A 24,920-nucleotide genomic window follows, 5' to 3' on the forward strand; every position below is an offset into this window, starting at 1 on the left:
AGCAAGGAGCTTTAAGGTCAGCGAGCGAAGGTCAGCTCGACAACTTGCTTCTGGGCGAGCAAAATCAGCTCGGCAAGGAACTCCAAAGTTAGCGAGCAAGGTCAGCTCGACCAGTTGCTTTTTGGTGAGCAAAAATCAGCTGGGCAAGGAACTCCAAAGTGGGCAAGCAAGGTCAACTCGGCGACTTACTTCTTGGGGAGCAAAATTAACTCAGCAAGGAACTTCAAGGTCGGCGAGCAAAGGTCAACTCGACGACTTGTTTCTTGTCAAGCAAAATCAACTCGGCAAGGAACTCCAAAGTTGGCGAGCAAGGTCAGCTCGGCCACTTATTTCTTGGCGAGCAAAAATCAGCTCAGCAAGGAACTCCAAAGTGGGCGAGGAAGGTCAGCTCGGCAACTTGCTTCTTGGCGAGCAAAACCAGCTCAACAAGGAACTTCAAGGTCGGTGAGCAAGGTCACATCGGCCACTTGTTTCTTAGCGAGCAAATATCTACTCGACAAGGAACTCCAAAGTTGGCGAGCAAGGTCAGCTCGGTAACTTGCTTCTTGGCAAACAAAATCAGCTCGACAAAGAACTCCAAGGTTGGCGAGTAAGGTCAGCTCGGCACTTGCTTCTTGGTGAGCAAAATCAGCTCGGCAAGGAATTCTAAAGTTGGTGAGCAAAGTTAGCTCGGCAACTTGATTTCTTGGCGAGCAAAATCATCTCTGCAAAGAACTCCAAGGTTGGCGAGCAACGTCAGCTCGGTAACTTGTTTCTTGGCTGGCAAAATTAGCTCGGCAAGGAATTTCAAGATTGGCGAGCAAGGTCAGCTCAGCACTTGCTTCTTGGCGAGCAAAATCAGCTCGGTAAGGAACTCTAAAGTTGGTAAGCAAAGTTAGCTCGGCAACTTGCTTCATAGTGAGCAAAATTAGCTCGGCAACTTGCTCCCAGTGAGCAAAATCAGCTCGACAAAGAATTCCAAAGTTGGCGAGCAAGGTCAGCTCGGCAACTTGCTTTCTTGGCGAGCAAAATCAGCTCGGCAAGGAACTCCAAAGTTGGCAAGGAAGGTCATCTTAGCAACTTGCTTCTTGGTGAGCAAAATCAGCTCGGTAAGGAACTTCAAAGATAGCGAGCAAAATCAGCTCGGCGACTTATATCTTGGCGAGCAAAATCAACTTGATAAGACTTCTTGGCGAGTAAAATCATCTTGGCAAGGAATTCTAAAGTTGATCAAAACCATCAACAAACCTCTTGCCTCTTACCTAGCAAGATCCGCTTGGCAAGGAATTTCAAAGTTGAAAAAAACACCAACTTTCATCTTGGCAAGCAAAATCAGCCTAGTAAGGAATTCTTATCTTTCTGTCAAAATGATTGTCAGTTGTCCCTTGGATCGCACTAAATTCGCTTGGCAAGGCAGAAATACAACAATTTTCAAGAAGATAGTCTACTTGTTTCATTACGTCAATAATAGAATGCGTTACAAAAATAGAACTAAGAATAAAATTTCAGATTAACAATGTTCTACGTTCTGGGAATAGCTCGGCCATTTATATCCTGCGAATTTTATGCCCCTTTTCCTCGGCCTTCTTACTAACTAATTCTAAAACCGAACTCCCTAGATCTCTTCTAGGGTTGTTTGCACGGCCATCCTCTTGTTTGACTGCTTGAATCTTTTCCGCTACTCTCTTGTCCTCTACTACCGGACTTGCCTTCACGGTAGCTGTGGTTGCATCATCTTCAACTTGAATGTGCACATTAATACATTTCATGAGCAGTTCCATGTCCAACGGTTGATTTATTGTGAGCGAGTCTCTCAGTCTACGTCCGACTGGAAAACAGTGCTTATTTTGGGTGATTGCTAGATTCGTCGGGGAATCAAGAACCTCATTGAATGTCTCCCAATACTTGGCATTATACGCCTTCAACAAGTCATTCGGTTCCATCTTAATTCCCAGAAGGTGGTCGACTTCCTTGGGGGTTTTGGTGTTGGTTTTGAATCGAGTCACGAACGCCTCCGCCAACTACTGTCATCTCTCGATACTCTCCTTCAACAACCTCTCAAACTATTTTAGGCCAAATTCATCCAAACTTGATGGGAAAATAAGGCACATGAGTGCATTGTTACGCCTATGCCTTGCCATAACTTATTAGAAATGGCTTACGTGCATGTATGGGTCAATTTTCCTGTCATAGAACGTAAACTTTGGCTGATGGAACCTAAGGGGGAGCGGTGTGTTCTCTATCTCTACGGAAAAAGGGGTGATGCTCAGCCTTGCCAACTCTCTGTCTGGTGGCACGAGTATCGTCAAGCGTGGTGGTGGCATAGCAACCTCTTCATTGGCTGGCCCTCTAAGGACCAGCTGCTGCAAAGTAGGCACCCTATATGCTTCCCGTTGGCGAGCGTGCTTCCCCAACACATCACTCAGTTCTTTCAAACGATCAGAGCGAGAATATCTCGACGTCGTCATCGGACGTGAGGGATGGTAATTGCTGTCTTGCATGCGAGATATCGTTGCCAGCGTGACACAGTCTCCAGCTCTGAAACTTCTTGTGACAGAGAGTGAAGGGGTGCGGCATTTATTCTGACTGCCAGAACGGCGGGAATAGGCGTGCTCACTGTGGTTTCTCACTCTAGCGGCGCCCTTTCCTTTCAACTGGCGTCTTATGGCCTCCATCTTCGTCGCCATTTTCTTAATGATGGTATCTTGTTCTCTCAACTTGTCTTCCAGGTGCTAAGTGTGTGAATCTCGCCGTCGGCGATGCTTTTCTGGACTGACAAAGCGCCTAGAACATCTTGCATGCTTGTCTCGCGCATATCTGGGAAGTCCTCGCTTAGAGGTCTTCAAACCAGCCATCGTCGGAATAGCGGGCAGGCCATCTCTGCACCGAACGAACTCTAGAGTGATGTTGTCGATGGTAGACAACGTAATGTCGTCATTGTTTGCCATAAAAGATGACCGGAAAAGCTTGAAGGATAAGGTTTTGTCTGTCGGATTTCCACAGACGGCGCCAATTGTACAGGGAGCAAATATTCATCATTGTCTATACTTCTCGTGTCCAAGCTTTGCTTTACTCCAAATAACCTAAGAACACAACGACGGTGAGCTCCCTGGCGGGTGTGATGCTGGAAAGCCCCTCCGACGATCAACTTAGCACGCTTTTAGAGAGAGAAAGAGAAAGAAGACAAAAGAGAGATAGAGCTCTAGGTAGCCAGAAATTCAAACCTGTTGTATGGAGCCACTGCATAGTCTAAATAACTCCTGCGCGCACCACTCTGCTCGTCCTTTTCTGGACGTACGGTTGTACTGCCCAAACCGCCAAATGGTATTGATTCGTAACTACTGGTGGGTTTTCCTCCTCGCACTCCAATTGGGCCACGTAGCGACTCTTGCCGTGCTACCCATAACTCGGCACAAGGTCGTTTACCAACTTCCATCAATCGGCTCAGCTTCGAGTTGTCCAATTGGTCAACCATGGTTCGACCAAATATTGCTCGGTCTATACAGAGGACGGTGTCATTAGCTCGTACTATCCTTGGGTTAGCCCATTCCACATATAGTCCGATCCCTTATTTGGTGTAAATTCCCCTCAATTGCACACATAGCTCGGTCCACACTTCTAAACCGAGCACATACATAGCTCGGCGCATTCTGCTTATTGGATTTTCCCTTCTCAACCTTCATCTCCAAATGTGTATTCTCTTCTTTTGCTCTCTCAAACTCTCTCTCTAGAAACGTGTTGTTGACAAAGTTGGAGAATCTCTCTCTTCTTATAAACATTACATGCAAGTAAAACACAATTCATTGAAGAAAGTAGAAAGCTGCACTACTTTCTAGTTGGGTGCCGTAAACTTTATTAAGATCTCCCAATCCCCACAAACAACAGTGGCATTAATGTCATGATGGATAAAGTACTAGAGATTGACCTCTTAAAGAGCTGAACAACTAACGATGACAGGTAGTACTACTTCGAAGAAATGATGACTATCATGAAAGAAATACAAGCATTGTTCTAACCAAAGCTATTATTTATCCTGATGATGCCACCATCCCCTCCTTTTTTAGTCTTATTTGTATTTCAATCAAAAAAATAAGGATGAACTTTCATTCTTATGACTATCTTTTTGAAACAGGCAATTTACAATGCTCATTGTATAGAAATCATCATCTCTTTTATAGCTTAAGTTGAATTATTAGTAAAAAATTCATCTTAGCACACAATAGGGCATCATAAATACAACTAGTGGTCATCAATGAATCAAGTCAAGATATGGTATTTAAAATGTAAAAAAATTCTAAATAGGGATGGCAATGGATAACCTACCCTGTGGGTATCCATGGAGACCCAACCCAAATACATGGGTTTTCCCCTCTTTTTCTTATCCATTGGGTAGGGTAGGTGATATTCTTTAAATATCCACAGGGGATGGGTTGGGGATGGGTACCCACTAATTTCCCCATATGTTTTTTTTTTTTTTTTTTTTTTTTTTTTTTTTTTTAAGATTCACAACTAAAACTAAATATACATTCAATCTTTTTTCTTTTTTTTTTTATTTATTTTTTCAGGTTCACAACCAATTTTTTTTTTTTTTTTTTTTTTTTAAGATCCACAACCAAAACTAAATATACCTCAAATCTTTTTTTATTTTATTTTTAAGGTTCACAACCATTTTTTTTTTAATTTTTAAGATTCACAACAAAAGCTAAATCTACATTTAGTTTTTTTCCTTTTTTAAATTTTTTTTAAGGTTCACAACCATTTTTTTTTTTTTTAAGATTCACAACCAAAGCTAAATATATATTTAATTTTTTTTTCCTTTTTTTTTAAATTTTTTTTTAAGGTTCACAACCATTTTTTTTTTTTTTAAGATTCACAACCAAAGCTATACATTCAATCTTATTTTATTTTATTTGGCTCAACAATAAAATCAAATACACATTAATTAACATTGTCACATTATTCTTGTCAAATTTTATGCATATCTAGAATTTTTTAAATTTATTTAAAAAAAATTAAGGACATTGTCTAGTGTAGGTTTCGGTTTGCTTTTCTATGTTATTTTATTTTGTTGTGTATTGTAATTTTCAGAATGGTTTGCTTGTTCTGAAATTTCAATTAACGAGTATGAATCTATTTGTTTTATGTTATCACACAATTTATACAACATATATATATATATATATATGAATGTATTTGAAAATAAGAAAATTGTAGAGAATCAAAACAAGCATGAGTTGTGATTGGTTAGAAATGATGGGTACATAGATTTATTTGCTAGAAAAACAAAAAGGGGATACAAAGTCATACTAAATAATTTTTTTTAAATTAAAAGAATTTTTCTTAGTTATGAACAGATTTAACTGAAATCAGCTTGTTTCCCAATGTTATGCTTCATTTATTTAGATAGAAAATATTTTTTAATGAAAAATATTTTTTATAAAAAAAATTCAAAATATATTTTTTTATATTTGGTGGTGGTGGTGATGGAACGAAGGTGAAAATAGAAATTGTTACATAGTGGTGGGGTGATGGCGGCAGTGATGATGGTAGTGGCTATGGTGATGGTAGTGTGACAGTGAAAGTGAGAATAGTGGTGATGGTGTTGTGAAATTAGTAAAAATTTAATTGAAAAAACATTTTTTGTTTTTTAAAAGTAACAAACAACAAAATTCGTGGGGGACTAAAGGAAGAAGATGGAGGATGGATTGGGTGTGGTAATGCATAGATATCTTAAAATGAGTGGTTCAGATTTGTTAAAGGTATAATTAGATTTTGGATAAATTAAAATGAATTGTTCAAATTTGCTAAGAGAAAGATGGTTTAATGTCTAAATTGTCCGTGGCTAACAATTCCTTGTTTATGCCCTGATGCAATTTAATATGAGTCTTATAACACTTTCTTCAAACAAACTTTTTGATTTTCTCAAAATTATATATTTGATTATTATAAAACAAACTTTTTAATTAATTAATTAATGTGTATTTGATTTTGTTGTTGAACCAAATAAAATAAAATAAGATTGAATGTATATTTAGCTTTTGTTGTGAACCTTAAAAAAATAAAAAATAAAATAAAAAAATAAGTTGTTAACATTAAATATATTAAAAAAGAAAGAAAAAAGATTGAAGGTATATTTAGCTAAAACCTTTATAAAAAAAAGACAAAAGAAAAACAAGAAGGTTGTTAACATTAAATATATTAAAAAAGAAAGAAAAAAGATTGAAGGTATATTTAACTTTTGTTGTGAACCTTAAATAAAAAAAAAATAAAAAAAAATTATTAACATTAAATATATTAAAAAAGAAAGAAAAAAGATTGAAGGTATATTTAACTTTTGTTGTGAACCTTAAAAAATAAATAAATAAATAAAAAATAAATAAATAAATAAATAAAAATTGTTAACATTAAATATATTAAAAAAGAAAGAAAAAAGATTGAAGGTATATTTAACTTTTGTTGTGAACCTTAAAAAAAAATAAAAAATAAAAAATAAAAAAAAATAAAAAAAATTGTTAACATTAAATATATTTAAAAAGAAAGAAAAAAGATTGAAGGTATATTTAGTTTTTGTTGTGAACCTTTAAAAAAAAAAAAAAAAAAAAAAAAGTGGTTGTTAACATTAAATATAAAAAATAAAAATGGAGATTAAAGTGGGTTGGGGAAAATCCATACCCATTAAAAAATGGAGAGGGTGGTACCCATGGGGAATGGGAAATGGAGAATGGGGAAAATTTATTATAAGGGAATGAGGATGGAGAATTAATATCCACCCCATTGCCCCCCATTGCCATTCCTAATTCTAAAAGAGATGTGTCATAGTAAATTTTCGTTCTCCTTTTCTTTTAGTAGTTATACGTCTTATTTATTAGGCTTGGTAAAAGTATTTCAAAAATATTGATTTTTTTAAAAGTGAACATTTATCAAAATCACAACACTTTAAAATTTGAAAAACGAAATAAATATATTTTAGTAAATCATTACACCCAAAACTTTTTTACTTTTTTTTTTTTTTTTGGCAATAAAATTAGTAAAATATTCAAGTTGGAGAGAGGAAAAAAAAAAAAAAGGAAAGAGAACTGGGCCCACCAGTTCAAAAGCCCAACATAGGCAAAGATGGGATCTAAATTCTTTGGGGCCCAATTCCCTCTAACTCAAAGGCAGAGAGAGAGAGAGAGAGAGAGAGAGAGACGTCGGTCGGTCTCAACTCTCAAGTATTAAAGTATTAAACCTTCTCTGCAGTTCTTCCTTCCTTGTGGTTGATTTTCCATCCAAGCTTTCAATTCATGGCTTCTGGTGATTCTCTCTCTCTCTCTCTCTCTCTCTACGATTTAATTCTCCACGTTTTATCAGTTTTTATTTTTCCCCTTCTGTTGAGTTTCGTATGTGGATTTTGTTTGTTAAATCTGACGTAAATTGAGAAGAATTACAAAATTTCATGACGAAACGGTTGTGTTATTGTTCTGAATTGCTATTTATTCATGCCCTTGTGTTTTTCTGTTGAAGATTTTGTACCATTCTCGTTTTTTTTTGGTTAATGTGGGTTTAGGTCTATGCTTTTGAAACCTTTCCGCGGCTCTAAGAATGATGATTAGGGCAATATAATTTGTTTGTTTTGTGTCATACAAATTGATTCAGTCAATCAATGCTGTTCTATGGAGCATTTTAAATATTTTGTTTGAATTCTTGAGACTTAGACTGTTCTACACAGCCATCAACCCTATCTGTTTAGAATCAGGGTTAAATGGTTACCTAGAAGGAATAAAAGGGTACTTTTGGCTTTTCAGTTTGAGAAATTAATGACATTTGTTTTGGTATTAACACCAGACTTGACGGCGGGGCAAAGTGTTGTGCGAGTATGAAACATAAGAGGTCAGCATAAATTTGTTGCCTTGGGGCGGAGTGTAACTTATCCAAACCTCAGGGGAAGTCAAGTGTAGTTTATCCAAAATAAAAAACAAAAATAAAAAACAAAAATAAAAAAAATAGACAACTAGGAAGTATAAGGCAAGTTGGTCTAGTGGAAATGCATAGCCTTGTCCATACGTGAGATGCCTTATTCGATTCTTGGAGGCTGCATTTTTTAAATTACCAAAAATAAAAAATAAAAAATAGACAACTGGGAAGGACCCAATTGATTAAGCCCTAATTTTCATATATTCAGTTTTTTAACAGTGAAAACTATTACCTTTCTTGCTTGTATAGAAACATAACTGCACATTGTGAATAGTTCAATCTTCATCTTTGACCTCTACTACATGTGACTGTTTTTTAGGGTTTGTATTACTTTCTTATTAGTTCTTCCCATTTTTTGTATAATATTGTGTTGAAAATTTGGTTTGTGTTTTCCAGACGCAGATATGGAGGATTATGGGTTCGAATACTCAGATGAGGAACCCGAGGAACAAGATGTTGACATTGAGAACCAATATTATAACTCAAAAGGTAAGTAAATAAATTAAATTCGAATATGCGAATGATCATAGACTATCAATAGATTTCAAATTGAAAAAGGAAACTCTGCAAAATGTTTTCTCAGCATATCCTAACATGTTGGATTTCAAAAAATATTTAGAAATTCGGACACTTAGTTGGATGTGTTTGACATGTTTCTAGGATGTATCGGTGTCCCAAATGTCCGAGACATTGATATGTGAGGCTAGAGAACATGTTGATGCTTCACAGGTAGAGAACATCTCTAGTCTTGAAGTCATCTTTCATTTCTTCGTCTAATATGAATTGATGGCAATCACTCTGTCTGTAACAACATTGTGGAAGGGTGAAGATCTTGGAAACATGTCGACTCATCCTCCAACTTCCATTTAGGTGTAAGTTTAGCAAGCATAGGTTGCACAACAGATTGACTTCGCTCGATCCTTGAGTATCTACAAGTTAGAACTTGATGACTTGAAAGTTGAGATTGTGGAATCAAATCAACTCTAAGCTAGTAGACATCATGGTGAATTGTCAAGCTGAATCCTTGTGAGTGAGGCAGTTAACATCTTTGAGAGTAGTAGTTTCATGTGTCTGCAAATTCTAGAACAACATGAAACCGTATTTCTTAGGGACTTGATCATTTCTCAGATTTCATTTGTTTCATGGTAGGGAATGGGAGTATATTCATGTTTTGGGAGGATGTCTAGGTGGGGCATTGTTCTTTTGTTAATTTATTTCCTTGTCTATATTGTTTTATCTCATTCTCATAATGTTCTTGTTGCTTCTTCTAAGTCTTCTATGTCTTGGAATTTCAGTTTTTTTTGGAATCTAATTGATAGAGGAGGCTAATGGCTTGGCATCTTTGTTTGCTATTATTCATTATGTTTCTTTGAGATTGATGCTATTGATAAAAGCGTCCAAGCCATTCATTCTTCAAGTATTATCTTGCAAGTTTTTCTTTCATGAGTTAATCGATAATCCTAATGTTACCCTTTTTGCTGCTCATAAAGTGATTTGGAATGCATGTGTCCCTTAAAGTAAGAGCATTTGTATGGTCCTTGGCTCATACAGAGATTAATACCAATGATTTGTTTCATAAAAGGGGAGATGTAATAAGTTTTTGCTTCCACGGTGTCATATTTTGTGTAGAAGGGCTGAAGAAAGTATTGACCATCTTTTTTTGCATTTTCATGTGGCCTTAGCATTGTGGTGCAAACTTTTTCATATAGTTGATGTGGATATTTGGGATTCGCACAAACCAATAAGAAAGATTGAGTTACTTTTTGCTTCCACAGTTTTGATAGGTTCATTGGGAAGGAATAAAAGAGTTTTTGCTGACAAATTTGACGATTTAGAGAGCATATGGGATAAGATGATCCATTTATCATCATTTTGGGCTTTGGTTTCATCTCCTTTTAAGGTGTTACCATTGTTTCTTATTGGTAGGGATTGGAGGGTGGTGTGTGATATGTATTTTTTTGTGTGTTTCTTTTTGTATTCTTTGTGGATGTTTTGTCCTCCCATTAATTTTGTAACTTTCCTCTTTCTATTATTAATAAATTTTCTTTGTTATAAATAACAAAAAACCTTGAGGATATGAATTATTGAAGGTCTCTTATATGTATATATATTCAAATTGGTTGAGTTACCATGTCAATTTGCACTTGTAAAAGCTAAGAAGAAGCTCTTGGAGGTAGTATAATAACTACATCTTGACATTATGTACTTGATAATGGTAAAGGGTATCTTGGACTATGAAGCACAAAGACTTATACAAGGAAGTCGTATCTGTATTATGCCGGTATTAGATTGATACTCCTTGGATACTTGTAGATATGTTTCCAAAAATTTGCAAATGTATCCATAATTAGAAATTATTATTATTATTTTTTAATTTTGAACAAGTATGCTTTATTGATTTTCCTAAGTATTTGACCTCTCTTGAAATTAAGATGTGGCATTTGTTGTGTCTAGAGTATAATTGTTAGAATAAATTGAAAAGTAGTTTTCAATATTTTGCATACTCTCCAGAGAAGAAAAATTAGGAAATAGTGCGATTAAAGCATGTCAAATTTGGTCTAAGTTTGTGTTAACATAACCTTAATATTTTTAAATTTTAGGAAATAGTGTGATTAAAGCTTGTCAAATTTGGTCTAAGTTTGTGTTCAAATAACATAACCTTAATATTTTTTAAGTGAATATGGTATAAATTTGAAATGCAGAATATTTGATAGATCATTAAAAACAAATAGTTTGTTACAAGTATCATTAAAATTTACTTTTAATATATTCATGATATACTTACACACATAAATTGTCTTATCCTTGATGTTTTCATATCCTACTTCTTTAGAATTTATTGTATCATTTATCGTGTCAATGTATTCGTGTTGTCGTACCTGTATTCCATATCCATATCCGTATTCATGCTTCATTGATATTGGAGAATCTCCTACAATCTTTTGGAGGAAATCTGTAGTATTTATTTCTGGCTATTGTCTTCCATGGTCCTATGGAAACAAGTGTACAAATATGTAGTTTTGGCCCCTTAACTTTTCACAATTATCATGAATCTGTGAGAAAAATTTTGACGGATTCTTCAAATCTACCAACAATCTTCTTAATGGATAGTCAGTTGCAATTTCTTCTTTGCTCTTCCAATTCAATTTTCTTTCACAATCCAACAAGCTAGGTTAGGTATCTAATGCTAGCAACTTCATATGCGTTGTTCTGCTTGGTATTAACACGTTGAGGTGTCTCAGATAGATCTTTGAGGTAGATATCACAACTTTTGGAATTTGCTTCTTTGGTTTGATGTTTGCAAATTGACTCATAATTTGCAAAAGCTAATTCTCCAGGGCTCGATGGGAGTAGAAAATTTGTGGCACCACTTTTTGGATTTCATTAAATTTTGATCCTTGCGAAGATTGTTTTTCTGTGATATAGTCCTATATAGTTGTATAATGAGAAGCCTTAACCCATTTTTTCTTTTCATTTTCGTATAACCTCTATTAAGCTTACTTGTTCATTTTCATTTCCACTCTGCAATATTGACATTGGTAGATAATTTTGCCATGATCAGTGTGTGAATGTATGTGCTATACGTAGAGGTGTACGCGGTGCGGGTCGGTGCGGTTTGAAAGAAAAATAGAAATCGTATGGCGGGTGGCGGATTGATAAAAGTATCACTAGAATTTGCCATTTTCCTTATCAAAAATCGGCGGCTCGGTTGGCAAATAATGGCAGATTTGCCTTGGTGGTTCGGGTGGATTGGCGGTTTATAAAAAATATAATTCAAATTACAAAACTTAAATCAAAGAGTAAAAAAAAGACCAGAGATACTGTGATGTTAAGCATCTTGCGAAACGTTCTTCTGATGTAGCAAGTGTAGCAACAACATGATAATATCAACGACTATGCCATCAGTTTATTACAAGCATCTGTGGAAGGTACAATGATCAAATACAATACATAAAATTAATATCATTCAGGGTTTACAATATATTGAAAATGTTTACTGTTGAAAAGTATTTACATTGAAAAGTGAGCTGATGCAAGTTTGCAACATGGCCAGAAAAAAAAAAAAGATTGAAAAGTGAATTAGAATCCAACTTTATTTTAGATTACTGACCTAAGAAGTATGGACACGGACACGTGACACGACACGGATACGACAAGGACACGCCGACACGCTAATTTTCAAAAAATGCAGGACACGACACGCGGGGGACACGCATGAAATATATAATTTTATATATTTATTATATGTTATATATATGAATATATCATTCAAACATAATTAAAATATTAAATATGACAATAATTCTTATGAATTTATATGATTTTTATTTTATTATTGTATCTTAAGTTGTTTTGTTCAAACTTATAATTGGTTTCACATGTGTCTAATTGATAGACATGTGTGTTTAAGAGATACACATGTATTCTCCAAGTGTCCAAAGAGTGTCCGGGTCTTTAAAAAATAGGACACATTTTAAAGAGGGTCGGACACATGTCGGGAAAGTGTCCAAAGAGTGTCGGTGTCCGACACGGATACGACACGGATACGTTACCTTCTTAGAAGTGTCCATGCTTCTTAGTTACTGACATCTTGAATTCCTCTCGAGCAGTAATGTAATACTATATTCTAAGGTATAGAACAACAAGCAAACTTAAGTAAAAAAGAATTTTTAGAATATTATAAAACATAATTTAATAGCGGTGCGGTTTGGAAGAAAAATAGAAACCGGCGGATTGATAAAAGTGTCACTAGAATTTGTCATTTTTCTTATCAAAAACCGGCGGTTCGATTGGCAAATAATAATGAATTTGCCTTGGCGGTGCGGTTCGGTGCGGTTTTGGCGGTTTCGGCGGTATTAGGCACACCCCTAGCTATACGGGATTATGTGCCAGCTAAGGTACCTAACTTGTACACTGCACTGAGGCAATGATTTTTAGTAATACTTGTTGCGGCAATATTAGGGTACATCAGTTATTGATAATGCTGAATGTGTGAAACATGAGAACCAAATGTCTATTTGGCTCCTGGAAAGAAAATGGTTGAAATTGTGCAATGAGACACCCAATGGGGCCATGCAATGGATAAATTTAAGAATGACCTATGTGAAATATTTGCAGAAGTTCACTAAAAATGTAACAGTGTGGCTTTTCATGCTACCAAATAGTATCATCTGGTATCAAAATGCTCATATCATTTTCTTCACATTATTGGTTTTATGCTTTTCCTTTAAGTTAACTATTTTTGTTTATTTTCTTTTCTTAGGCTTGGTTGAGACTGACCCAGAAGGAGCTCTTTCTGGTTTTGCTGAAGTAGTTCGGATGGAACCTGAGAAGGCCGAATGGTGAGTAGCATAGAATTTTTAGTTTGTTGTAGACAAGGCTATCATACTTAATAGCCCTCTATCCCTTTTGTTGCTGGAAAAAGAAAGTTGAAAGTATACACAGATGGGGTTTTTTAAACAGGGACATGCTCATTAAAAAATAAGAAAACAAAAAACAAAGAACAAAGAACTCTACTCTGATATCCTAGATGATTTATTATTCCTTTGAAGTATGGATTCTAGCCTTTTTTATTCACCCTTTTACTTCTTCTTCTTCTCCTTTTTTCTTTGAAGATGTAGTACATGAATATGTTCATGTTCATGAGATTTATTGCAAAAAATGAGTGATAAAATGAGATCCCGTTGAAACATTACCTGAGAATTGACTGGTGTTGCTGCCACATTTTCCCATAGCATCTTCTTCTGTCACTGTTCTTAAGGGCCTAGACAGTTCTTTACCAATGGATGGACAAGTGGCTGGCTTTATTCTTTCTCACATAGAAATGGATTTGACTTGTGGCAGAAACTATTGCAAAACGTTCTGTGGTTTAATTTCTGCTTTATCTGTTGCATTAATTTTTTTTGTCATTTGGATTTCCTTGTATTTTTATTTTTATGTGCAGATATGTTCTTTGTCATTAGAGGGATGCTTTTCAAACTTGAAAAGATAATTAATAAATTAATAAACAAGGAAAGGTGACCAAAAAAAAAACTCTTTCATCTTTTTCGCAAATAAAGGAGGAAATGTATGCTAGATGTTGTTTTTGTATCACATTCACATTCACATCCTAGTCCTATTTTCTATGTTAATATTTTCTGGAATCATGCTATGAAATATAAGATGATTTTCCCTTTGAACATTGGCTTGTTGGACATCTGTAGACAACTCCTATGTCCATTCATGTTAAAGCATATGAACACTTATAAATGATCCATCTCTATTTTCATGAAGCATTTCTGGACATGAAAAGGGTTTTTTTGCTTTCGTTAAGGCATTTAATATTTTCTCTCTATTTTTACTTTGTGGCTCTTTTGTATGCTTTTGTATGCACATAGCATAACATTTATGTTAATATGGAAAATTCACAAATATTGAAAAGTTCTATTTGTTTTATGTATTTATTATTTGGCAATTTTTATTTATTTATTCTTTTAAGTTTTTGAGTAGAAACAATTAACAAACCTCTGCTTTCATCTCAAATTGGACTATTTACTGGAAACATTTAATGAGGGACTTCCCCTCCTGTCCCTCATTATGTCTTCTGGCCTTTCCATTTTTTATATTTTCTTTCAACTTTACTCTGGTTCTGGGAGAGAGAGAACCTTATAGTTGGAAATCTTCAGTTTGTGCTGTACTCATTCACTAATAGGAATGTGAAAGTGGTAGCTTTTTACAATCCCTAATATGCAATTATTGTGAGCAAATGCACATGAGAGAATATATCATGTGTATAATAGGCCTGGCACTGCCTTATTTGAGAGGCTTAACATATGCTTGGATATCTGTATACATCGTATCCCTATGTTTTGACCACTGTTTGATAACTGAACAAAATATTGGGTTATTTTTTTTAATTAATTAATTTTTATTTTTATTTTTAATATCTACAGGGGATTTAAAGCTTTAAAGCAGACTGTCAAGCTCTACTATAAGTTAGGGAAGTATAAAGAAATGATGGACGCTTACAGGGTGATGTTAACATATATCAAATCAGCTGTAACAAGAAATTACAGTGAAAAGTGTATAAACAATATTATGGACTTTGTTTCGGGATCAGCTAGTCAGAACTTCAGTCTCTTGCAAGAGTTCTATCAGACCACTCTGAAGGCCCTTGAAGAGGCAAAGAACGAGGTCAGAATTTTGATCTTGTCTTCACTAAACAAGTTTTTTTTCTTTTTTTTTTTTCTTTTTTGTGTTTTATAGATAAAAGATGTCATATATTTCTCTTTTTTTCAGAGGCTCTGGTTTAAGACGAACCTAAAGCTCTGTAAGATTTGGTTTGATATGGGTGAATATGGGCGCATGAGTAAGGTATCTTTATTGGCTAGATAATAACTTCTATGTATTTTAGTATGTATAATGAAATATTCCTTGGATGAAGATAATTCTTTGGATTTATTAGATTTTGAAGGAACTTCACAAATCTTGTCAAAAAGAAGATGGTAGTGATGACCAAAAGAAAGGAACTCAACTGTTGGAGGTATATGCAATTGAGATTCAAATGTATACCGAGACTAAGAATAACAAAAAGCTTAAGGTAATTTATTGTTTAGCTTTTATTCCTTTTGTTAGTATTCTGAGATGAGATGGCACATGATTATTTTTCTTGTCCACATGTTTTTAATTCTGCCTATTAAGCACTATGGTATTAGTGTGTGTTTTGTTTGTGTTTAGGTGACAAGAATACATGTGAATTTTTATATTTTCTTTACTAATGCTTACCATAGTGGCTTTTTGTACTTAAGTTGTCTGTATTGTACTTTCTTTTCTACAAATAATTTTACTCGCTGGAAAAAGGATTGAAAACACTCAACTACTAAATGATGAGAATTACAAATATTGAAGAGCTTATAGTAAGAGAGAGTAATCTATGAGAATTAATCAAACCTAGTGATAGATATCTTCTTTTCCTTTTATTTTTTGGTAAGTAGAGAGAAACTTATCGATATATACACATATATGCGAATATATGAATATGCGACCTAGAGGCATAATGCTTATCTAACAAGTCATCTTTCTTGATGCATTCAAGAGCAGCATTTATGTGATAAGGAAATTGGTATGAGTGATAGTCTTGCCACGAATTCATGGAATTTGCTGACATCATAAAGTAATATTTGTTTCTTACACATGGTATTTGATTGTTTGGGATTGGGATAAGAATTGCTGTCTCCTTTCTTTTCCCACCTCCTTTTTCTCATTCTTGGGAGTAATTAAACTTTTAATTTTTCAATTTATGAAAATTACTATGTGCTTCATTCAAAGGATAGAAATCAATCTGGAGGGTTGATGGGATCCAGATCCTTGTTGACACTGGTTTTATTTGAATGGTTTGAAGAAATTGGCTTCAACTTATGGATTATTGATTAATATATCCCAAGTATGGTAGAATAGAGTATTCTGCTTAAGAAACTTTGTTGATAGGAAAAAAAAAAAAAAAAAAAAAATCTGTTTGTATGATGGGGTAAGCATGGATCAGGTTTTAAATAACAGCTTGCAAATAATTTAGTGGCTATTTTCATAATGGCCACACAGGGTGCTGAATACATTATGGTTGTATAATAAACCTTATGAATCATAGGGGCGATGTGTTTCAGTATTGCATATGCCTGTGATCGTGTCATAATGACTCGTAAGGACTATTGTGACCATCACTAGTTTGTAACTTCTAGGTTAGCACTTACAATATTGATACCATTAAGTGGAGGAGAAAAGAAAAACTCAACCGTCAGCAGTCATCACACTTTACCATATCAGGTGGTGGTGTGCAGCTTTGTTGTTCTTTTTCTTCTTTGTATGCAATATCCAGCAGACTGAGGCAGTTTTAATAAATATATGTATATTCCAAATGGGAGCATGACAAGGCTCATGTTGTTGTTAATAGATAGTAGGGAGACTTTAGTGGGGTTCTCTTTGTTAATTAAGTGGGTTGGGATTTTGCACTATTTTAGAATTTGGTATTGTGTTAAGCTGAGAAGAGGAGAAATGGTGAAGAAGGGACAGCTTATCAAAAACTAGGAAAGGCTTAGCACTAGGGCCCGAGTGCAACAATTTTTCTGCAAGACAGAGGGAATTTCGAGTGAAGGCAGCTCTAATTTGGAAGCCAATTATAGATTCTAAGGCAAAAGGTCATATTAAATATAAAAATAAAAATAAAAACATAAACATATAGCAAGTTCCCACCTCCTCTCAGCCTTTCTCATTTATCTTACATTTTCAGATTTGGTATATGTTTGTTTGTTGATATTTATTTGTATGAAAGTAATGATAATTTTAAAAGAAAACGTAAGTATTTCCACTTGACAGTGATTTAAAAAACAATAATAAACTCATTGTTTATATCAAATTATGTTTTACAAGTTGAAAATAATTTCATTAAAAATCATTTTAATGCAGTATTTGTGAAATGCTAGAGTTAAAACATGTGCATCACTATTATTTGGGGAGATTGTATGAGCAAAGAAAAGTTGTGATCACCATGCCATGATCACGACCATTATGGTGGTGGCCACTGTGATTCAAGAGTTAAGACCTTGACGTGAATTGTGCGAGTGTCCCCCAAGTGATGTACCAATTTAAGAATCTTGATGCAAGATGACATGCATTATAGGGCTTGTTTTTTTGAATGCCTTATTATTGTTATTTTGCCTTTTCCATGTTGGGTCTTGACATCCTAATACACCATTGCTCTATCTAGTTAAATTGTTAATCATTCCATTGTGGCATTTTTTGAAGTTGTGGTATTTTTTTTAATTATTTCTGTGTATGGGATGTGGTGCCAAAACTTCAAGGATGACTTTGTCGGAGGTAGATTTTTGTGCAAATGTTTCTCCTGCAAGTGATATAATAAATGGTTTCTATATCCTTCAGTTTGTCTCTGTCCATTGAGCTTCATTCTATAAATGGAATAATGCAGCAATTATACCAAAAAGCACTATCAATCAAGTCAGCAATACCCCATCCTAGAATCATGGGAATTATTCGGGAATGTGGTGGGAAAATGCATATGGCAGAACGTCAGTGGGCTGAGGCAGCCACAGATTTCTTTGAAGCTTTTAAGAACTATGATGAAGCTGGGAACCATAGGCGTATCCAGTGTCTAAAGTATGTTTGCAATCTCTCTCTCTCTCTCCTCCCGTCAGCGTGTGCGTGCAAGTGTGCGTGGATTCTCTGATGTTGTGAAGTTTAATTTGAGTAAGATGAAATTAAGGTTCTATTTTAGTATAAAATCAGAAGAAATATATTTATTTTTTACCTCTGCACGAACTAACAAATGCTTTTAAAATAGTGAGAATTTGAGAAAATAAATAAGGTGAAACAATAGGCAGAACGATCATTTAGTTTAATTTTCTTGCATACTGCATCATTGAAAATTTAGAACAAAACTGCTGCGGTAGTAAGTTGAAATTTAATGGCCTTTACTAAGAAATTGATCCCAAATGAAGCAGAATGATAGTTAAATTAGTTTTATATGATGGTTAGATATGAAAACTTGAATAAGTTATCTCTAGTTTAATAAGTGATACTTTACAATGGACTGATTTTGACAATCATTGAATGGTGATGATGAGATGATGATATTAATATATATTGAATTTACCTAGTTGCATATGTCAAGTGTGTCCAGGTATCAAATTCTTCATTTGTACCTTACACTAAGCTTCTCAATATGAAGCACAGACACCTCGCCAAAGGCAACGTACAGGTGTCCGACATGCGTCGGACACGCAGTGAACATGTGTCGGACACTCTACAAGAGGTGTCCCGTTTTTTATTTTATTTTATTATTATTATTATTTTTTTTTTGGAGTTTTGTCAATCAAACATGTCTTGGGCATGCGAGGAAAAATAAACTTGAGAAATAGAGAGAAGGTGATCGAAGGAGAAGCAAAATCGAAGAGCAGAATTGAAGAGAAGAAGAACATAATCGAAGAGAAGACGAAGAAAAACGAAGAGAAGAAGAATACTTTAGAAGTGCCTTCAATTGACCTCTTTGAATAGCTTCAGGCCTTTGATCGACCTCCGATTCACCTCTTTGAACAGCTTCAGGGCCTTCAATCTCTCTCTCTCTCTTTCTCTCCCCAACTGATTAGGGCTTCTCTTCGCTCTTCAATTTTGTTGTTGCTTCTCTCTTCGATTATGGTTCTCTCTTCTTCTCTTCATTTTCTTTTCTTAACTTTGTTTTTCTTCTTTTCTTTTTATGATTTCTTTCTCTCCTCTTGGTTCTTTATTTTTTTTCCCCTCTATTCGGAGTAGACCTTTTTTTTTATATTATATTTTTATACTTTTTTTCCCTATTTTTGTGGGTATATCTCTTGTTTGCTTATCTTGTAATGCATAGAATAAATTAGTTTTATTTTATTTGAAGAAAAAAATCAAATTTTATTAAAATCTTTTGGATACTGTGTTTATTAATTATCTTCCAGTGATTTTTTTTTTTTTTTTTTTTTTAGACATGTTACAAATAAATAAAATTATACATATTGGTTCAATGGTTAAGACTTGACCTAATAAACTTGAGGTTATGGGTTCAAGTCTTGGGATCATCACTTTGTGCATTATGCCAAAAGTTAGGTGTGTACTTAATCTTTCCCCTCCCAAACACACATTAATGTGTACTAATTGGGCGTTGTTTTTTATATATATTGAATGTGTCCTCAACGTGTCTTGTCTCCCATTTTTAGAAAATTTGCTTGTCCGTGTCGTGTCCTATGTCCATGTCCATGTCCGTGCATCATAGGCTCCTGAATAACAACTTTTTGTATTATGGTACTTGTTCATTTTTAAATATTATTTTGATGCCTTAACCTATCTCTTTTTATTGTTTCTGTGTCTGTCATTATCTTCTGGTCTGCCTTTATCTCTATACTATACCTTTTTATAATTAGTTATCCAGAGGTTGTCCTGCATCATACCATGTGGTGTAGAGTGGTGTGTGTAATCTTGTTTGGCCAACCCAAACTTGATGTATTGCTCAATTGAAGGTAAACTCTGAATGGGCTGTTAAGCAAGGCAAGAGCCAATTGATGATATGAGATTAATATTAAGATTTCATGTAATGGAAGTTTCTATAATCATTCATTAATTTCTATCAACTTAATTGATATTGTGAGGGATTTTGGCTTTTCAATGCATGTAAAGTAGAATGGGGCCATCCATTTCCTACGAAGTTGTGATGTGTTATTGCAAAGTTTTAAGAAACATAACATTGTTGATGATTGTGAGTCTCTTGATGATGCATTGGAGCACAGAAACAAAATCTTGCACGTATTATCTTTTTTATGGCTTTAATGAAAGAATATCCTGTCTATGACGTTGAGGGTGGGACAATAATTTATTTATCTTTTTTGGTTGTATGAGGTGCATATTTAATTATTTTGTTAAGTGTTGTATGAGGTGGATATATCCAACATGCGAGTCTCAACATGCAATGCATGATCCTTTATGTGCTTTACTATTTTGAAGCTTATGTCTCACAATCCTGTTGAATTGTGGTACCATCTTTAACTATTAAAAGCTAATGAATCCTTCTATTTTTTAGACCAGCTATTGTACCAACATGCCTATCTCACTAATATACTCCTGAAAATTTGGTAATTACATGCTTGACTCGAACATATGCACACTTCTAGACTACATTGAAATCGTGTAAAAGCGAACAGGCTACAGATATTTCTGAATGTTTTTAACTCAATTTGGACACTTGCATTTGATTACTTTTGGTCCTCTCTCACTTCGTAGATATTTGGTTCTGGCCAATATGCTGATGGAATCTGAAGTGAACCCTTTTGACGGTCAAGAGGCAAAGCCGTAAGTTATTTAAATGGGTTGGAGACTTAAATTTGTTTATATTTCCTACCTATTTTTGTATGTAGTGTATGATCTTTCTCCCTCTGTAGATATAAAAATGACCCAGAGGTTTTGGCTATGACAAACCTGATAGCTGCTTATCAACGGAATGAGATATTGGAATTTGAGAAAATCCTGAAGGTATGCTTAGTGAACATTGTATGTATTGTACTTACTTCCTACTTTTATTATAGATTTTTTTAATTATCCAGCCCTTTCCCTTAAATTCTGAATTTGTGTTGGTGTTTGAAATTTCTCCAGACAAATAGAAGGACGATAATGGATGATCCATTTATTCGGAATTACATTGAAGATCTCTTGAAGAATGTTAGGACCCAGGTGTTGCTTAAGCTCATCAAGCCTTATACAAGAATTCGTATCCCCTTTATATCAAAGGTAATGTGGTGTTTTCTTCTTTTTTTTCTTGTGGAATTTGTTTTATTTATATCTAGGAGATGAAGCTAATGAAGTTGCTAGTAATGGATGAAAGGTGTTCGTTTACTTTACTATACATGTGCAGAATCATAGCCTTGGCCTTACACTAATATTTTTCTTTGAAAAGATGTCATTTTATCCTCACAGAATTGATGATGGGTGTACTCAAACTCAACAAGCCTTTGTCCCAATTACTTGGGCCTTGGGATTGTTTACATGGATCCATTTGTTCCAATTGGTTATATTTGCAGTCATATATCCTTAACTGAGTTTAAGATAGTCTTGTCCTTTCTTATCACCTCAACTCGTATTCTCCTTAGCCTTCCTCTGTTTCTTCTACCACCCTCCAGGTGGATTAAATCACTCCTTATAAGCACGCTAATTAGTCTAGGATGCACATGTCAATGCCATGCCATTTCAAACAATTTCCTCACCTCTCCTACTCTGATTTTGCAGAAGATTTTACAATTAATAGTCCTGCTAGAGTTATCAAGTTCTTTTAAAATTTCTCGAGTGGTTTTCATTAAATAGATTTTCAAAATAACTCCCACATTGTTCCTTAATCTCGTCATCCTTGATATTCTTTTGTCTTCACCTATAATACACTTAATGTAGTTTAGGTGTTTATCTTTTCAATTTTTTTTTAATCTTAGGAAGTTCATATTTTTTTTTTCTCCATCATTTGAATCTGACTTAAGAAAAGCATTTGGGGAGGGATTGGGAATGGGAAAGGGAAAGGGAAAAGGTGTGTGAAACTAGGTGAAATATAGGTATATTTTATTCATATTTCACCTATCTTTTCCCTTTTCCTTTTCAAATCTCTCCTCAAATCCTCCAACCAAACACAGCATAAACCTAGCCTCTAAATGCTTGTTAAGCTTCGGTTTTAACTACTTGATATCTTTCAAAAATTTTATTATTCCCATGTTTGTCTTTTCTAATATACCAAATGTCTTTTCAATTGACGTTAATTTTCTCCTACATAGTTAGTTTCTTGTAAACAAATAATATTAGTTCTCCTGATCATAATATCTAGTAATTCTATCGCTTTACTCGTGAATGTCCTGTGTTCCAAGTTCCCTTCTCTCTTGGACTAGCCTCTTTGTCCACACTTGTAATGTGCAGGAGCTCTTGCCTACTTCTCACTAATCCCGGTCACCAATGTAGCGTGTCGCTTTGGGGGAATGCTGTAGCTAACCTTGTCCATTTATTACTACACCCAACAGTTGGTGTGACAATAAGCTTCCTAACTCGGTCTAAATGCAGGAGCTTAATGTTCCAGAAAAAGATGTTGAGGAATTGTTGGTTTCACTAATCTTGGATAACCGTATCCATGGGCATATTGATCAAGTCAACCGGCTTTTAGAACGTGGCGACAGGTTAGGACATGTTATTGTATTTTTGTACCTTTCTCAATTCTGATTTGTTCACTTAGAGCTGCTAAAACTCAAAATTTTTGTATCAATTATTGTTGGATTTTGTCATACAGGTCAAAGGGAATGAAAAAGTACACCGCCATAGATAAATGGAATACACAGCTCAAGTCTCTCTATCAAACCATTGGCAACCGAGTATGCTAAGATCGATTTTCACAGAAATGGTGGTTTGATTTCTCTGCTGATGATGGCTGTCGGATTAAGATTTTTTTATTATTTTTTTTTTTATCATGGTCGATTTGGATTGAACTTCTATTTTGCTGTTTGAAATGTGCTTTGTTCATATAAGCTGTGGATAAAAACATTGAATTGGGTAATGTCACATATTTTTGTGTTACCAATTAAGAGGCAATTATGCTATTGCTTTATTTTTATTTTTATTTTTTTTAAGGGTTCTTGAACCCAATGGAGCTTGGAAAAATGAACAATCAGGAAAATATTTTGCCTTGAAAACACAGCTTGCCATCGAATCAGGATGAGTGAGAAGTCACTATCCTTGTTTGGCTAGGAGGGCAAAGCCTTCAAATCTCTGAAGCCAATCTGCCATCTGGCTTACTCCGGCATAAACCATGCCAAGCTTTCCGGTGGATTTTCTTTCTATTCTGCCGTCTATCCTACCAGTAATTGGCCATAAGGGCTGCAATTTCTTCACACAATGAATTCGGCAGCTGGAAACATGTCATAGCATATGTAGGAATAGCTTGTGCTACTGACTTGAAAAGAATTTCTTCCCAGCTTTAGATAAAAGTTGCTCTGCTCTTTCCATCCTTGAATTGGCTTCCAGATGCAATCTCTAATGTTATTGAAGACGGTTCGTTTTTATCTCCCAACAAGAGTGGGAAGACTGAGATATTTGCCATGATCGATAGTTTACACCACTTCCAAGATCTCTAAAATTATTGTCCTCAAAACTGCCGTTGTGTTTTTATTGCAAGATACAGATGATTTTCTGAAATTTTATTTGCTGACCTGAAGCAAGACCATATACGTCCAACATATGCTTGAAGTTGGCTGCTTCCTCAACTGCGGCATTGCCCAATGGGAGACTCGTCGGCAGAAAATAGATGTGATATGCTTGGAACCCCCTGCTAATTCTGACACCATGAATTCGCCCTTCAAATTCTGCCTTTTGAAGAAGGGCAGAAAACCCCGTGGCACGTAATATAAAAAGATATGGTGACAGCGGGCATCCTTGCCGCAAACCTCTAGAAGAATGAAAATTGTTCCCCAGTGCCATTCACAAGTACCTGATAGGAAGCAGTGGTCATGCAATTTTGGATTAGAGATCCATTTTTCTGTGAAAAAAACTGACGCAACATAGCAAACAAAAATCCCCATTCAACTCGGTCGCAAGCCTTGCTCATATCAAGTTTGAGAGCCATTGCCCCCCCACCATGTTGCCAGATCGTTTGTTCTTAAGGTGATGGAACATCTCGAAGGCTATAAGAGTGTTGTCGCTGATAAGATGTCCAGGGACGAAGGCACTTTGGGATTGCGAGATGACTTGCCGGAGCACCAATTTAAGCCGATTTACTAAGACCTTCGCCTAAAACTTCTTGTAAACAACATTGCATAGAGAAATATGCCGATACTAAGTAGCATTTTTAGGCTTCTTCACCTTCGGTATCAACATAATAAACGTGTTATTTATGCCTGTGAGAGACTCAAAAAAATTCTACTTCTTGTTGTAAACTACATGCCATTTACGTGTTTTTGAAAGAAAGACTCCATTTGCATTTGCTAGCGAGGCTTGTCCTCTTTTCCCCAATGCTCACCACTGTCCAAAATTTCATTAAAACCCAACACACACACACAGCATATCAGGATTGAGAAGCCAATCAATTTTCTTTGTTGAGAATGTGTATTTGTTGTCCAAGAAAAAACATAGGTAGTAAAATTAATACCAATCTATTGACAAGTACGTAAATTGTTAAGACTTTCTCATTTCACCAACACTTGATACAACTAAACATTTGTTAATAATTTCTAAATATGTTTGCCTTTTCTTATGTTCATATCTCAACATGAGAGAATTTGAGAGCCTCATAAGGCTCACCACAGGTTCCGTTTCAATGATTTGAATTGTTACTTTGTAGGGCCCTTAATGTCTATCATCAATAAAAAAAAATATAAATAAAAAAAATTAGTTCGATCCAACAATTATGACATTTTTATTTTATTATGTTTGTCTCTAAAAGAATAGATAGTCTATTTTAAAAATATATT

General features: G+C 34.9%; 1 protein-coding gene across 1 annotated transcript; it reads left to right on the forward strand.

Annotated features, from left to right (window-relative positions):
* Window positions 1-7,100: 7,100 nt before the first annotated feature.
* Window positions 7,101-23,068, forward strand: LOC145807742 (COP9 signalosome complex subunit 2). The gene is made up of 12 exons (XM_082906490.1): window positions 7,101-7,272; window positions 8,329-8,421; window positions 13,196-13,274; window positions 14,865-15,105; window positions 15,211-15,285; window positions 15,377-15,511; window positions 17,891-18,078; window positions 20,716-20,784; window positions 20,874-20,964; window positions 21,085-21,219; window positions 22,525-22,637; window positions 22,748-23,068. The coding sequence occupies exons 1-12, from the start codon at window positions 7,263-7,265 to the stop codon at window positions 22,836-22,838; spliced, it is 1,320 nt and encodes a 439-aa protein (XP_082762616.1). The 5' UTR covers window positions 7,101-7,262; the 3' UTR covers window positions 22,839-23,068.
* Window positions 23,069-24,920: the final 1,852 nt, after the last annotated feature.

This window comes from Camellia sinensis, chromosome 14 (genome assembly GCF_055761805.1).
Source record: "Camellia sinensis isolate YWXY chromosome 14, ASM5576180v1, whole genome shotgun sequence".
NCBI lineage: Eukaryota > Viridiplantae > Streptophyta > Magnoliopsida > Ericales > Theaceae > Camellia > Camellia sinensis.